General features: G+C 39.8%; 1 protein-coding gene across 1 annotated transcript in view; it reads right to left on the bottom strand.

Annotated features, from left to right (window-relative positions):
- Window positions 1-17,317, bottom strand: part of fat1a (FAT atypical cadherin 1a) — a 67,426-nt gene that overhangs the window by 39,418 nt on the left and 10,691 nt on the right. Inside the window, 2 exon segments of the mRNA XM_063883733.1 lie at window positions 2,024-2,085; window positions 12,813-13,127. Of these exon segments, the coding sequence (XP_063739803.1) occupies window positions 2,024-2,085; window positions 12,813-13,127 (377 nt within the window).

Raw genomic sequence — 17,317 nt, 5'->3', positions numbered from 1 at the left:
GCATAATGGAATAGGTTCAAGACAACAGATGTGAGCAGCCCATTCACCTCTGCCTTTCCATTATAATCTCTTCTCTCACAGTCCTATGGTTGAATCCTAAGCATGTCCTGGCATGTCCCACTTTAGCTATTTACCCAACCCCCTCCCCCCTGGGACAGAGGCCTCTCATCCTGCCGCCAGAGCCCACACTCAGACCTGCAGGAGCAGCTTCGCCTTTTCTTGAATTCCCCCACTGCCTTTCTGCCTTTAGCTCTCTTTCTCTCTTTCACACACAGGCACACGACGACTACCAACCCCCATGCTTCTCATCATAAAGCCGCAGGCCCCCCTGTGCTCCCTCCACCTCCTTTTGGCATTTGGTGCAAACAATGCTGACACAGCCCCCACCCTAATTGCTCCACATGTTCCACATGGCCCCACATGTTTTGTTTCTTCTCCTACAACAGGCTCCCACAAAAACTTCAACACTAGTTAGGGCTTCAATTTGATTTATTCTGCCAGCACAGACAAAGGTATGTGCACACACATATTTATTCTTCTGAGTCATGAGTATGCCTCAATGAGCTGCCCTGAGGATACACTAAGGTGTGTGTGTGTGGGTGTGCAGAGGGCAAAGTGTAGGCTTTAGGGCTCTTTGCTGCTCCATGGATGTCTGGCCCAATAAAGAGCTTCCTGCTGGATTCCCAATAACCAGTGACCAACACGCACAAACTTCTGAAGTTGCTATGGATACGCAGCTCTTTCCAGGCTGTGTTCACTCAGCCACTTTTTACCAATTCAGGTCAAAAGTGACTCTCTTTAAATTATCCTCCCTTTTCATACAAAGGAATCTGCAAGAAAAAGCTTATAAAAGTTGTTCTTTGTGCCCTGAAATATCATTACCTGATATAATTGTAAGCTTTAAATACCAACTTACAAAAAAAAAAAAAGAATATAAGGACATTGAGAATAGACGTGATGAATTTGGCGTTACATTAGAGTCGACCAGAGTTGAACTGAGTGTTTTATGTGGTTAATAAATGTCGGTCTGGAGGCATTTTGTCAAATGTTAATGATGAATTATAAACTCAGCTTAACTTAGGTGGGAATTAGCTCCCTTTTCTTTTTTTACAGACACAAAGACTTTGAACCAGACGCCAATTCCGACCTAGTAATTCAACAGCTTTCAACCACATGTTGGAAGTAGCAATTGTACATCTAAAGCAAACCGCTAGATGGAGGAACTTTGCATGGGAAGATCTTTTCTAACCTTGTTAGTCTTCACATATTCAACAGGTGGAGAAAAAAAAAAGTATTTGTAATTTATTTTACATTATTTCCCTATAGTAATACAGTCTTTTGTTAGACCCTTCTTTAATCCCTATCATTTTCTCTCAGTACAGTAATGCAATTACCACAGTTCAATGTACATTCATAGTATGAAATACAACACTGCTCTGGCACCAGATGCACCAGCATTAATCGGCAGCCAGTAATCACTGAAATGTGTAACTTCTAACAATAATTAAAAGGCATTCAATCTGTTCTGTGTTAGCCCTGGAAACACAATTAAAATGCTTATCATCAACCTTTGTTCTGAGCTGCGATAGAGGGAGTGAAGCACCAAGAGAGGACAGAGCCCTGCTCAATTAAAACCCACAAGTTTAGACATTGGTCTGATGGTTTGACAACGGTTTCCTGTGCCGACTTGCTTCATCCACGGAACGGAAGAGTGGGAAAGAACAAAGGAACAGTCACCAGGATCTCCCACACGCCTCCCACATCTCCTCCCTACCCCTTCCGGAAATCACTAGGTAAATTATTCGAAAAGGACAAGTCTCGCATTAGCAAGACATGTTGTTGGCAACATGTGGCACTCAACCACAGCTGTCTGGAAATGCCAAACCTCACAGTCAGAAATCTTTTTTTTTTTGTTTAGGTTCCTGATCATCATGTTTCTTTCACATTTATGAAAGGGGCTGACACTGACAAATCCCTCGTTTTTTCCTTTAGAGTTGAGAAATTCACAAAATAAAGTGCTTACCTCAAGAATGTGTTCATCTTGTTGCTCCCTGTCCAGTTTCCTTGAAGTAGTTGTAACCAGACCTGTTGGAGACAGGAAAACATCATATAAGTTATAAGGGTACAGAGTGAACACATTTTTTTTAAGCATTTGACTCACTTTAACTCGCTCTCCATTTTGAATGATAAAGCAGTCGTAACATTAAAACTGAAAAGACGTGTTAGAGGTTGCGTACAATTATCAGCAAGTAATGGTTTGTACCAATTAAAACAACTCTTTCACACAATTCACCATATACCAAACTCTATGGGAACCTTGTCAGAAATGTGGAAAAACATAGATGGTCATCCTATTGTTTGTAATATGTGTTGTTTGTCTGTAATATGTTTTTTTGCACTCTCAAATATTGACATCTGCATCAAACATTCAGTTTCAGTAGACTATGTGGTGGAAAAACTGAAACTGGAGTTGGTTAGAGTCCAAGGACACTTTGAAAGAGAAAACACCTTGACAGTAAAACAGTATTGGATTTATAAAACTCCCAATCCCTGGTCACTGTTGGGTGACATCATCTGAACCCTGCTGGTTATCTCATCAGTCGGCCATGAGTTAAGAGTTTACATCTGGAGCAGGCCCCTGTATGTCTTTCCTGACTTAGGTCAAACCAGTCTCCAGACAGCCCACCACTCTGACTTACAACTGTGAAATATCACAAAGGTCTGCAAAATAGTGTCCAAACAGCAGCCTTGCCTTGATACCGTGCTTTTAAATCTTCCACAAGCTGAATAAATAGTCAGTCAGACAGACACCCCCCCAGTCCTGAGCACTGTTTGAAAAAAAGGGGGGAAGTTCAGAAAACCTCCTGCTGTTAGTTGAAGAGCTTCAAGGGTGTTTTTGATGTTGTGTGACACAGGGAACAGCCAGTATGTGACTAAAGTAAAAATAAAAGAAGCTTAAGTTGCTGACTATTCAAACTTATACAAAATCTAAGAAAGAAAAGAAAAGCGAATGAAGATATTGCTACATGGATACGTTGTATGCAGCGCTCTGTTCTCACTACCAATGTAATTGCAGCGTTGCAGAGTGTAGAGTAGACATGCCAACTTCAACCGCACCAGGGCTGTCTGCTTGCCACACTGCGCATGATTAGCATAAAGCAAAGGATTTCCGAAACCCAAACCCATCAATGGCACATATGCCTGCAACGAGAATAGCAGGCCACAACTTACAGCTCCTGAAATAACCCTCCCTCAGTACTGCAATTGAGGCACACGAGCGAGGCACTTTTCTCCCCCTTTTTTATCCTCTCCTTCTTAGGCTTAATTTAATCTTCACAGTGAGCTGCAAAGATAAAGGTCAACTGATATTTTGTTGGGAAAAAAGTCAACACCAAACACTTTTTCTCTGCTTATGCTACCTAATACAAATACTGTACATGCTGATGGGCTCCAAACTTAAATGTTGTTAATTTTGCAAATAATTATATTAGCACTCATGCACAAGACAAAAGTCAAACTGTGTCTTCCTCGACACCTCTTTGTTTAGTGAAAATGAGGTTAATAAATGTATCGGACCTGCAGGAATTACTCTTTGCAGCGTTGCATGACGCCTGCAAAAAAGTTTGCAATGGATCAGCATGAGTTACGTGAGTAAGCGAGCTGTATATTATTACCATCAAAACTAATAGTTCTGCTGTGCCACATCAAAACAGACCAGGCTGACTAATTATTCATGTGCTTTAGCAAGGCTGGAGCTGATGGATGATAATGTTTCCAAGCTCCCCTGTGTGCTCTGTTAGGTAACTCCTCTCTTTGTACATGTATTATAGAGCAGAATACAGACGACAGCATTAACCACACCGATCCTAGGTCTCTGATTTATTTTTCCTCTATAAATCAGCTGCCTAATCAGAGCTTGGCTAGGTATCATAACAGAAACCGTGCTTGTCATATAAACAGTATCGGCTGAGTATAGAATCACAGCACTGAAACAAACATAGCATTGGCAAAACCAATGGTATCACAAAACATTGGCATTCATCCAAAGCCTGCATTGGAGGAAATGGTATATTTGGTTTTAGTCCTGCATTGTGAAAGACTGCAGACAAGTTTCATTTCAAAAACACAATTCCCACCTCGAAGCTCAGGTACACAGGTAGCACATCACAGGATGCCTTTTGTTTATAAGTATGCATGCTTGTTCATAAATTGTTCATTAAATCCACTAAGTGTATATTGTGGTTGATGTGTAATATGTTTTTGCTACCTCTATCTGAAAAAAGGGATGGGGGATTTGGAGTGCAATAAAGAAAACAAAGCTAAACAGGAAGTGAATAGTAATGTAGTCTTTAGTTTACTGTGGTTGCAATACAAAAGGCAAGGCGGAATTAATTTAGTGTGTTTCATAAGTATTGGACTCCTTCTATACAGTTGTGCCTTTGGCAACAGTGGGGTGACAAACATTTCACAGCAGGACGGCAACATTTTCTGCCAAACTGTATGTTCTTTATACACCTCCAACATTAGCCAACAGCAACAGACAATCTGTCATGTAGGGAATACCTGCCAGGTTCTTCTATCAAATCTCTAGGGGTACTGGGTAACGTAAGGCTGCAACTAATGATACATTTTATATTGGGTAATATTTCACTTATTATTTGACTAACAGATTGTCTTATCTATATCATTCAATAAGATAAGGCTTCTATTCAGTAGACTATCACGTTAGACAAAGTAATCATCTTATCTTCAAATACTGCAACTCAGTATTGTTATGCATTTTTCTGAAGTAAAAAAATGTTTAACCTTTAATTAAAGTTGCAGATTATTCTCTAATCATTTAATTCACTTACATCTGTACAATAATCAGTAGACAGTCACTTAGCAGTTCTAGGGCATGGTCTCTTGGTAAAATAGCTTTAAAGCACATGCACAATTCAACTGCTTTCTCCCATTTTAAAAAATATTTTAGAATTCTGATTGAGCATGAAACCAGCTTCCTCCTCAAGATGTAGAGATGTCTGGGAGTACACTATGGAGTGCCAAAAAATATGTTGCATCCACAGTGGATGAGCAAAGCTATTTTAAAACATGTTGTGTTGTGGCCTGAAGTGCATTTGTTTGTTTCGGTGCCATTTTTGTCTGACTTGCTGCCAGCTCGCTCAAAGATCTCTGACCACGAGACTCGCCGCCCACTCTAATATCTAAGCACGAATCTGACTTTGGAAAATAACTTATTTCCAAAAAATCAGAACTTTCAAAAATCAAAGTCTATTTAAACTCTTCCCACAATAGTCATAAAAACAAACTACATGCTTACAAAGAATGGTCCTTTTGTGTAGGACTATGCTGGAACTAGGGTTTTAGCCGATGAAGGTGCATACCCGTATATCTCTACCTAAACGTTTAGGAACTATAAAATGATTGCTTGGTAAGCAAGAGCTCAACAGAGAAGTCTGCACTTCCAACCCACAGGCTTTGTAACAACACACACACATGAGCCATTCTCAGGCGTGGGTCGAGCTGGGCCGACAGTAATTATAGCCATGCTGTTTTGAAAGGGGGAGAAAAACAACAGCAAAAGCAGCGGCGGCACTCTCAACCATGTCCTTGAGAGCTACAACCACTGCTCCAAAATGGAGGCCTGGAGGGAGTTATGGAGTCCAGCACATTGTTGGGCAGGTTCATACCCGGGCATTTCTGCTGTGATTAAGTCTTTAGAGTGACACACATATTTATGTGACACACATCTAGCAGTAACTCCAGACAATTGGGAATATGCTGTGTGTCTGCAGAGGCTGGCCCGTTTTTTAAGTCTTTGACAAATTTAGTAATGTTGATGATGAGCTGACACTATGCTGTGTAAATTCATTATTACAATTCGTGTTATTTCTCATGGGTGTATGAAATAATGAACACAGCCTGCAACCTTTCGTATCCTGAAACCCACTCTTTTACTCCAGACAGTTATATCAATATTCGCCACTTTATTATGAGTTAAGTCTCTGCCACTTGAGACTGAAAAAACACTGTGAAAAGTATCTGATTTCACTGCTCATGATGCCATCTACATTCTCAAATGAAAGCTGTGAGAGACGTATATCCAAAGGACTGTGGGAGTTTAAGAAGGGAATGGTTCATTAAAGTAGGAGGCTGTTTTCCTTTTAACCGAGTGTCCAAAATGCTGCTTAACAAGAGCTACTGTTCTCTTTTAAAATGAAAGCAAAGCTTGGCATGCCATTTAAAACAGCCAGTGTGGTCCAACTGATGTCCTGTTATGTCATCTGGAACCACACAGAATTTGACAAGTGCAAGAAAGAGGCAATATAAGCTAATACAAACACATTAATACACTCATATAGTCTTTGTGAAAATGAGTAAAAGCGATTTAGCGGAGAAGCATTGTTTGCATTAGGGTTGAGATACCTCAGCACCTCACAGCTGCAAGGCTGATTTGTAATCTAAAAAGGCAAGCATGTCATGGAAGACTTGGGGCTTTTGGGGATTTGGGTTCCCAAGTGCTGTTGAAAGTGAAATGTTATGGGGAGTTGAGTAAATGGATGGTCTGCTTGGAAGGACTGCAGCAGCAAAGGTCCCATAGTGCTTACTGGAAGATTTGACCTTTGTCAATTTGTAAATGTACACATGACATGTACACACTGGGTGGCATTAAAGACCAGGCATCAAAGATATTAAGAGTAAGAGACTGCATCGGAGAAATGTACCCATGCTGTTATGCAGGCAACTAGTTTGGTTTTGAAACATAGTTTTACACATCTTGTTTAATGATTATCCCCTCTCGCTCATACACCTTGTGGATCTCACATTAATGAAGTGAATTCCTTAAGGCTAACACCCTTGAAAAAAATCACACCAGCATTAAAAAGGTGAAAACATTTCACGTGAATAGTTTGAAGACAGAGAGTCAATGGAACAAATACATTGTTATTAAACTGTGTGGACTTACCTTCCAAGACAGAGCTGATAGTCTTGACAGTAACAGTAAGCATGCTCGTTAGCTTTAAATGCTTAACTTCCCTTTTACAATAGCACACTTATGAATGAAACGATGAACAAACCTAATGCCTGGGGGGATTTAACCACATTGTAAAGAAAATAAAAAGCGGCTTGGGAAGCTATTGTCTCTGAATAACACCAGTTTGTTCCCCTGGCTCGTTAGAATTTTAGCTTGTCAGTTACAGCAGGTCAACTACACTAGCAAGTTGTACTAAATGTCTTGAATTAAATATTTGAACAGAATGCACAGTTGGCATTTACCTTGCCAACTTATGGTGTGACCTGGTCTTTTTACAAGGTATCACGTATCAAATGAATTTGGCCAACAGGCAACATCATGCCGAGAATATAAAAATAAAAATGCAGTAAAATAATTGTTTGCATACACAGCGTTTTTCAACTCTGTAGCTTTGTACTCTTCGTTTTTTAAAAGGCACTTTATACACCTTCCACATTTAAAGTGCTTGTCTGTTTGGTTCATTTGAGTAGGTGAGGCAATTTAATATGCACCAACAAGATTGACCTGGTCCTTTTAACAGAGACATTTCTGTAAACGTCTACATTAACCTTTGAGCAGATATAAAACCTTCAAACTCAATCTCTTCGTACCGTAATTTCATTGTGTGGTGAAATCGTAATGTTTAATAAGTAAACTTTGGTTAACCGCACTTGACATCCTCATAACCGTGACAGTGTTGGCAGTACATCTCTCCAGAGATTTGCCAATACACAGTCGTGACCAGTAGCCTCATCAAACCCCAAACTGTCTTCCAAAATACACTGAAATCAATCAATCAGCATACTTTTTGAGAGATGCCACTATATCCGAGCAATAAGCACAAAAGGTTGTCACCGTTACTAGGCTTCTCGTTTTACACAAAGAAACAAGCCTACTGAATAAGCTCCTGTCTTTTATTGTTTTTCAGTCATGAGGGTGGTTACCATGCACATAATGGCTGAGTACATCGCAGTTCGGGTGGTGTTTTTATAAAGGTTGGGTTAGTAAATGTTTACTTGTCCTTATTGCAGTCATTTCAGATTGCACCATTGGATATGTTTTAAAGATATTGGGGTTAAACTTAATGTTAGCCACCTAAGCCACCATGACCACTCTTTGAAGTATTAGGACAATCAGAAATGTTTTATTTTTACAATCGCTCTGGAGAGCTGTAACAATTGGTTGGCCCCTAAATCACCGGAAACATCAGGAAGTTGTTGGAAGTATCCATTTCCTATCTCACTTCCCCTGATAGCTGTTGGGGCTTTGGTGAAGCACTGATAACACCAGTGTGTGTGTTTTCACCCTCAAACATAGAAGGCATTACTGAAAGTCGAGATGAGCAGCACACAAAGTGGATGATTCGCAGCAGCAGTCCCAGTGGCTGTTTTCCCTTACCTTTTCATTCAACCCCAGGGATAACAAATACACATAGAACCTGCCGAACGTATCCAACCTTTCCAAAGCATTACCCACGGCGCTCCTTTTCAACTGGTGACAATGAATTGTAGGCTGCAGGCAAAGATAAAGGATGGGCCAAAATTGTTCAATACGACTGAAAGAAAGCACGTAGGTGTATCTTTATTCATTTGGTTTTAACCACTGGAATGAAGGCTGCAATTAAGGGGCAAACACAATCAGGTACAGACAGTGATATCCAATTGAGGCATGCTCTTGTCCTCTATGACATCATTGTCTGCTGACAAATACAGATAGGCACCATCATTATAGGGTGGAGTTTTCAACAAGCTTAAATTACTCTGAGCACAAATCTCATGTGTCAGGTCAGCATGGACTAATGATACTTTACACTTAGAAGTCAATGGACAATTGAATGATTAGTGAAGCTTTAGAAAGCCTTAATACCAAACATAGAAATGGAGAAAATGTGAAACAGGAAGTAGAATAATGAGCATTCAGCAAGACAAGATTGTTATCGTAGTGATCTTTGCTCCAGCTTTCTCTCCTTATCTTAGATATGAAAAACTTCCTGTGTGTGTGTGTGTTCTGATTGCTAGGTTCTGCTTGGTTACCCTTTCCTAACACATAAGTGTTTTCTGGCACAAGAGTTCTGCTCAAAGTCCAGTAATTTATAGCACAGTATCAGCATTTCAGACAAGAGAGAGAGTGATTCACCAGGTAATGAACACTGCTCACTCTTCCACAGAAAAGGTGGGCAACTAATGTCAACAACCTCACGTGAACTACAGTTCAGAGCTCTGACAATTTTTTTATATATAGGAAATAAAACTAAGCAGCTAGTGGGCTGGCTGTCTTGACTTCTGTATGCATGGAGAAACCATCCTCATTTTAATTTGCACTCAAGTAGTAAAAAACATTGGATTACATTTACACATTCTGCATATAGCACACACAATTATACCATCTGTATGTCTCACACAGCCCACATCCGTGTTGATCTGTAGACAACACGCCTATGAGTCTGTATTCAGGGAATACAGCTCTCCTGATCCGACCAAATCAGGGCTTGGGACACTGAAACAACGCTGGTAATGTCAGTGGGTGGGATTAGATATGTGCCATCAGACAACTAAGCACTGATTTATCTTTTACAATTTCAGATCCTAACAGTATTATTCAAATTCCAGCTGACTGGCGTAATTTTTCGCACCACACGGCACTGTCTCTTTTTCTTTCCCTTGGATCCAATCCCCTCAAAAGCAGTGCTATATCATCCTGCTAAGTTCTAAACTCTCAGACGTTGGGATTGTAATAGTGTCTGCTAGAGAGAAGAGCTGGCCTTGCACTTTGATGACAAACTAAAGTCAGAGAACAGCCAAAACAGCAGGACTTGTTTACTTGGCAGAAATAAAGTAGGCCTAAGCCTTTCATCCTGTGCTTTACTGTGCCAATGTGGCTCTGTGCGGAAAGAAGGGCAACCGACGCCACCCAAGGCGTCAAGCAAAGCCTTCATATGTGTTTGAAGCTAGAAAGGCTGCTTGGAAAGCTACACAAGGCTGTAGCCTATGATAGAAGGCTAGCTAGTTAGCTTGGAACACATGCATATTCCCAAACCCACACACAAAACATAGGCCTTAATGTCTTTTCCCTTTTTTTCCCACCCCTTGGTAAAGCTTTGTAGATATGCCAAGGGCCTATGCTTCCAATGCAATTTTAGAACATGTAATTACAGAGACTTACACGTTGTAAATTTAAACATTTTTCAAAAACCTGTAATATGCGGTGAGAACGCCATATTGAGTTGATAATGTGGAGAGATATCAAGCCTATTTTCATTTCCTTTAACACCACAGTTATGGAAAATAAAATAGAATTTGTAATGGTTCTTCAAGACTTTCCAGTTCTGAACTGAAAACATTGGCTAGTTAAACGTGTTCCTGTCGTTTTAACTGGCACTCGGCATAAATCACTGTCTTCTCTAGTAGGCAGCTACACTCGGCTCCCTCTTTTCTCTTGTTTTCTCTCCCCACCCACCCTCCTCCACCTACCTCCACTCTCTGCTGCAAATCTTCAAAAACAAAGAAAAAAATATTCAAAGAACAGAGCAGTGATTTAATGAAGTGCTCTTTGTTAAAACCACTCTTTGTTGAACCTGACGCAGGGGCCTCTGGTGTCCCACTGATAAAAGTTTTAACATGCTTTGATATGCATGAATGGTTCTTATCGGTATGCTTCAATGTCCTACATAAACCCGTGTTTTACAGAGAGCTTTTTTGACACTTAAAAAAAGTGCAAAGATACGATCAATTTTATAGTAAAAAAGGTTCTGCCCACCTTGGACTTGACCATACGCTTCATTAAAACTGTAATCTTATGATTGGGAAATAATTACTTCAGGTATGTGGGCCAAGAAGATTTTCAACTGCCTAATAAATGATACTTTAAGTTTACCGAGGTATTTACCAAAATCATAAAACAATGCACAGTGAGTACATTGAATGCATCCTCTCCAGTGGGAAAAGAGGTCAAAGTTAACATCAGCTGAGTAAACATTCCTTTCCAGTTATGGTCCCATACTGTATAGATTACTCGTCCATAGAAAGGCAAAAAAGACAGAATATATTTGGAAGAAACATGATTGCAAAGATATTTTATTGCCAGCTCAAGGTGTGCCTACTTTCTTATAACAGCACTGTGTATGACTGCTTTGTTGGAAGATAAATATTCAATTTCCTAGCACTTTCATTTTTAAGCCCCCCAGAGTTCTTATCAGCATATGTAAGCTGATCTTGTCATTTATGCAGACGAAACACCAACCCCTATGTATCGGCATACCTACGGTTTCCTCTTTTCCTTATCATTTATTTTTATTTTCATTTCCTGTCCATTGGAGAGTGCCCAGCACTACTGTGAGGCTTTTTTGGGAGGCATGCAACATGATGAATCCTTATTTGGTTGGAAAATTCACATTGCCACTTCCAACAAAAATACCTCCAGTTTGTTGATGTGACAACCTTGGGAAACAGGACCACACACGTCACAGAGGACAAAACAGAGCAACTGTTTCCCCGACTGTAACTCATTTCAGTTTAAGGAGCACTAACCTGTGTGTTAGTTAGGTAATAAAGAAAGACTAATACAGTGAAACTTTCAGAGACATGCAGAGTTTAACCTTCTTATTTTGATACTGTGGACTGTTAGTCAAAATGAAAGTTATGTGTACACTCACTGATGTCCTTGGTTATATTATTTTTTTATAACCCCAAAGATTAGTGTTTTCCCTAGTTGACTGATGGGGGAGGGGTTAAGCCTATGGCATTTTAGACGGCATAAAATTAGCCTAGCAGCTACAGACTTTCTTTGCACTGCAATTCCCAGCAGAACAGTACAGTTCAATTTTAGCCTGCATGCACATTTATCTGTAGCCTAAACTTTTAGGCAGGTATTGGTAGTGAGAGCAACAAGTAGAGCGCAGTGTGTGAATGCCATCTATTGCATCGCAAAGCCCTTTGAGTGAGCATAACTTGGTATAAAACAGAGATCAAATGGGACAGTAATTAGCACAACAGTAAATGATAGCAAAACGCAGATAAGATTCTCACACTGAGATAAAGTGAAACAAGTGCACATGAATTAGGTCATTTTTCTTTTAGAGGGAGCAACGCATTAGTAAAAGCTAAGTAATGGAGACGGTTTACTGTATATGCACATATAGACCACATTTTTCAACGGACTCAAGCATAACCCAAATAAATCTGTAATTTACAGACCAGCTCTGAATGTACTCGGAGCTTCACCTTTTTTTCTGCTACTCAACCAAACATAGCTGGCTCCTGCAACTTTAAAAGAACCCAATGAAATATTAATCATCACACCATTTGCAGTACCATATGAGAGAACACTTTAGAGTGTTAGAGTGGAAAAATCCCCTCTAGGCTCAACCCACTGCTGTCCTGGGTTAAAATATTGTGTTCACACTGCTCTTCCTTTTCACAAGAACAGAAACAGGAACCTCACAGCAGCTCATCCGCTTGTCAGCCATGCACTACAGCATATTTTAAAACCTGGCCTCTAGTCTCAAAGGATAATTTGATATGTAGCACAATTATTTATACATATGTTGCCAGATTTGTGAATTGTTACATAGTGGCTTTCCTAAGATGAGGCAAAAGTTTTGCAGGATATACAATATACTTAGGGTATACAAATAAATCCCTGCTGATTTTCTATGGTTACTTAGTTTCTATTTTAAACTAGCATACATATTTAAGGTAACTCAATATAGAATTCAATATAAACTCAGAGCAGGGACTTCCTTCTCTCAAAAAGCAATTTATAGTGACATAGATTTCCATCACAGAAACAGCAATCTTACCGGTCTTGGCGTTGACGGCAAAGAAACCCTGGGGATTGCCGCTGGTGATCCTGTAGGTGAGTTTATCACTGGCCTTGGCGTCTGGATCCACTGCATTTATCTGGATGATTGACACATCTTTAGGGGAGTTCTCCATGACAGACGGGTAGTACACAGGTTCTGAGGTTTGCGGTGCATTGTCGTTGACATCTTGCACTTCGATGTACACCTCGACAAAGGTCGAGAGCGGCACCACGCCACGATCCATCGCATAGACCGTGAGCCAGTAGTGAGGTGTTGTCTCATGATCCAGCAGTTCTTGTGTTCGGATAATACCTAGGAGAGGAGAAAGACAAAAACAAAGTATTTAGCTTGTGTCATGTCAGGGAGCATTTTATGTGTAAGACAGGCCATGCGTGTCACATCCCTGCCTGAACTGTAAGTGGTCTCTAAGATCAATTTCTAGCAATAAAGGGAACAGAAGCTGGATCACCAGCATGTTGATTGAAGGCACCTTGACTGAAACATGTCACAGAGGTATATCAACAACAACCAATCAGTTCTCTCCTGTTTACATTCTCTGGCAAGGAAGTTTTTTTACTGCCATGTGGGGGCTGCAGCCTTCAGCTGTGCAAACAAAAGAGCTTTCAGAGGCCTGTGAGTTGTATAAGTTGACAATGGTTAACTAGTGGAGGATGGGAAGGTTTGCAATCTGAAAGAACTAAGGGCTGTAGATAAAATTATAGGACGGACTGAATCACAAAAAAAACTTTGGAGCAAAAATGTCTCAATGCACCAAGGCAAAAACTAAAAGGTATACATTTTTTAACATCAAGGTATATTTTAATGTCAAAAAATGTAAACATAATGCAGCTCTGTTGGGCAGAGATACACTCTTGACCTGTAAATGTAACATCTGCCTACAAACATTCAGATGTTTGAATGAAACTGGCGAGAAGTGTGAATGTTCTTTTGATCTTTCTAAAGAAAAGCTAACAGAACATTCACAGGAGCGAATTTGCTTTAGTGCTTTCAATCCCCACCCGAGCCCACTTACAAGCACTCACCAGGTGCTCAGTACGTACATTTGAACTTTAGAAAAGGTGTGTGTGTGTGTGTGTGTGTGTGTGTGTGTGTGTGTGTGTGTGTGTGTGTGTGTGTGTGTGTGTGTGTGTGTGTGTGTGTGTGTGTGTGTGTGTGTGTGTGTAAATAGGCATCGGGGAGTTTCAGGTTAAAGGAGAGTGTGTGTACACAAGCCTAAATGTTAATTTACTTGTGAAGAGTGTTACTTAATGAGTGAACGCGAACACTCATAATCCAATTATAAACAGACTAAGATTTCTGTTTTTTATCAAATGCAAGCACGGAACATGCTGCAACGTGAACCTAATGCTAAGCAGTTACCTTGATTTGTTATTCACTGCAATCACTCTATACGGATTTATGCTCAATGGATAACAAAAAAAAGGGGAGAAAAACTAAAAGCAAAACCTTCAGAGTTTAAAAACGAAAAAATAGCAGCTGAAAAACATCATATTAATTGGGTAACTCGCACTTGTAAGGTCTCATTACTTCAGCAAGGACAAAATATAAGGCAGGAATGGGCAAAAATGAAAACACAAAACTATCTTCAGACAATAGAACCCCTGACAACCTTAATAACAACCATTTATATGTTTGTGTTATTTGTGATATCTCTATAACCTTGATAAGAGCAATGGAAATGTATAGCTATATTTGATGGTTTTCTTATCTGAAAACCAATAAAAGTGAATAATGAGATAGGCACACCCATATCATTGCCGGGTGAGGGTGTTGTCCATTTAAGTCTGGATGAATAACACACTTACTAGTGGCCAATATAAGAGTGCCTCCACAAAGCCATACTAATAAGGACATATTTAAGGTTCAAATAGTTTACAAAGAAAAACTATCTTTCTGCTGCTGCCTTTGTTCACTCACTGTAACATGATGAACTGTGATGAATGAGTGCAACTGAGAGCAGCCAAACCTTTTGCCTTGGGTAAGGAAACATTTCTTAGAAAAGAGATAACGCTCCAAAATACTTCTCACAAAATTCACAATTTAAATACGGAAGGGTAGTTTGGGGCTACAGCTCATTTATTCTGTCGCCATGCTTTACTTTAGCGTCCCTTTATTTTCAACCTGGGATTCTATCTTGTCATTAGTCATCATTATAGCTCTCTCAACTTAGCTTGAGGCTTGTAATAAGAGGGGTAGTCAGGCAAGGGAGAATAGGTAGCTTGCTGTCCATGTGTCCTAAAGCCAAGAGCCCCATGGCAAAAACAACACAACCAGTACATCAAGAATGCAAATTATATGACTCTGTATAATCAAAATAATGGTTTCTCTCTGACACACAGAGAGAAACACAACCAGGCATTAGAAAACTCATAAAAACAAGTCAAACAAAGATAGAACAAGAGTTTCATTGTAAACTTTTAGGTAAAAATAACACATTATTGCCTAATTTATGATCATATTTTAGCTGACAACTAGGGAGTGGATCCTAACTGGAAGAAAACATGTGCAGAGATTTGCAAATGTTAGACATAAATAAGAGATGCTGATGTTATGAGAGGTTTCCTGAGCAGAAACACAACAGGATGGAAGGATAAATGTTTCAGGCACCGGTGGAAAGGGAATTGGTGGGGAAAAAGGGGACATTTAGTAGAGAAGGTGAAGATACGACCAAAAGTACGAGGGGCTAATGTGAGGAGAGGAGGAAGGCCTGGAGTAAAAGCACATGTTGGCATAAGTGCACATGCTTATCAGACTAAAAACGAGAAAAGAGACAAACAGGAAAATATGAGGCATATTCTGTGCTTGTGTCAGGAAGATGCCCATGCTTGAGTGCTCATGTGTTTGACCGGCAGACACCAGTGTAGCAGACCTTTTCATACTTTCTTCTAGGTCATGCTGGCAGTTCTTGTATCTATCAGCATACCTGAGATACATTCATAAGTTGCAGACAAAACTTGCTACATGAATAGGACGGCAGCTCCAAGAATAATGTTACTATCTACAATGCAGCCTTTGCAACTTGCAGAGAGGACAAAATGTGTTTCTGTTCATATTTACCTGAGAACAGAACTAAACAAACAGCTTTACCAGAAATGTGTAAAGGTAAAGAGCATATGGAAATAAATCTGCCAGTCTTTGGCTGACTTGTTACAAACAAAGCACATGAAAGACGAATCTGAAGAATTTAGTGGCCACACCCATCCCGTATACCAAGCCTACACACTAAGGTAAAACCTGCCCTTAGGCCACAGAAAAAAGAAAAACAGGCCATGCAGCAGCCTCTGCCAGATTTACTTTCCGCTTTTTTCCCCTTGCTCTTTTCTTTTCCCTTTGGCTTTGTTCTTCAAAGTTACTTTAGCACAGTGGCAGTGTGGTGAAGCCTTCAGACAGCCAAAGGATTTCAAATTATCAGGAGTAGCAGGTGTTTTACATCTTTAAATCACAGATACCCAGAGAGCGTATTTTAAATGAATCACAGTAACAATGAAGCCAGAGTTTAGAGAGAGAGTGAAATTTGCTTCTCAAGAGCTGTTTGAAACCATTGACTGCATGTCACTAGTTGTTGAAGCGTACTAAATTTTGTATATGGTGTCAATGCATGTCACCCTGGAATATTAGATTTGATCATTCTCCCAAAATACTGTGATAAGGTGCTGCCGGTTAACAGACTTTAGGATGTCCTTTTTCATTCTGCAGTTCAAAAATGGGGTCTAGCTTTGAACTACCTCCGGTAATTCTGCTCACCCCATCCCACATTCCTCAGCCTTCTCAGGCCTCTCGCTCACATGCTTATATAAACTTTCTCAGTGCTTTCAGCCCCCTTCTCTTTCCACGGCCCTGGCAAAATGCTTCAGATTCCACTACCAGCCTGGTGTCATAGAAAAAGTCCTTAAGTAAGCTTTCTGTTACCCAGCAACTCAATGTCACATCATCCCAAAGTTCCCAGACATCTGTAGCCAAGATCACTGCTTCAAAGACTTCAATCCTGTTGGAATGAATGCTTAAAACCAAAACATTTGAAGTATGGTCCAAGGCAAAAATATCTTTTGTCGTTGTACATTCAAAGCATTGCATGTTGCATTGATTTGATCATTTCTGTGCAATATGATAAGCCGGTTAGTCAAAGTTAAAACCTTTAATCACTCTAAATAGTCCAACAAATGAGTGTGGAAAGGATTGCAGGGGCTCTATCAGTTTACGTGGAATGGTTTTGATGAATCAGCGTAAGTTATTTTGAACTATTAGCTAGTTTTAAGCTAAAGATTGTCAAATATTTCATCCAAATTTGTAGAATCTACACATTAGCTATCCAAGTTACTTCACTTTTGTAGAAGTTTATATTGGAATTAAATGTCAAATCCTAAGAGATTATGATCAGAATTGTATGGTAAAATAAATCTTGCATATTTGTAAAGTTAAACTTGCATGAATATAAATAAACGCACTGTACATTTATATTGCTATTAACAGGATTACAGTTA

Source organism: Eleginops maclovinus, chromosome 5, assembly GCF_036324505.1.
Source record: "Eleginops maclovinus isolate JMC-PN-2008 ecotype Puerto Natales chromosome 5, JC_Emac_rtc_rv5, whole genome shotgun sequence".
NCBI classification, from domain to species: Eukaryota; Metazoa; Chordata; class Actinopteri; order Perciformes; family Eleginopidae; genus Eleginops; species Eleginops maclovinus.
Note: the sequence above shows the minus strand (reverse complement) of the source record. Positions and strands in the feature narration are given on the sequence as shown.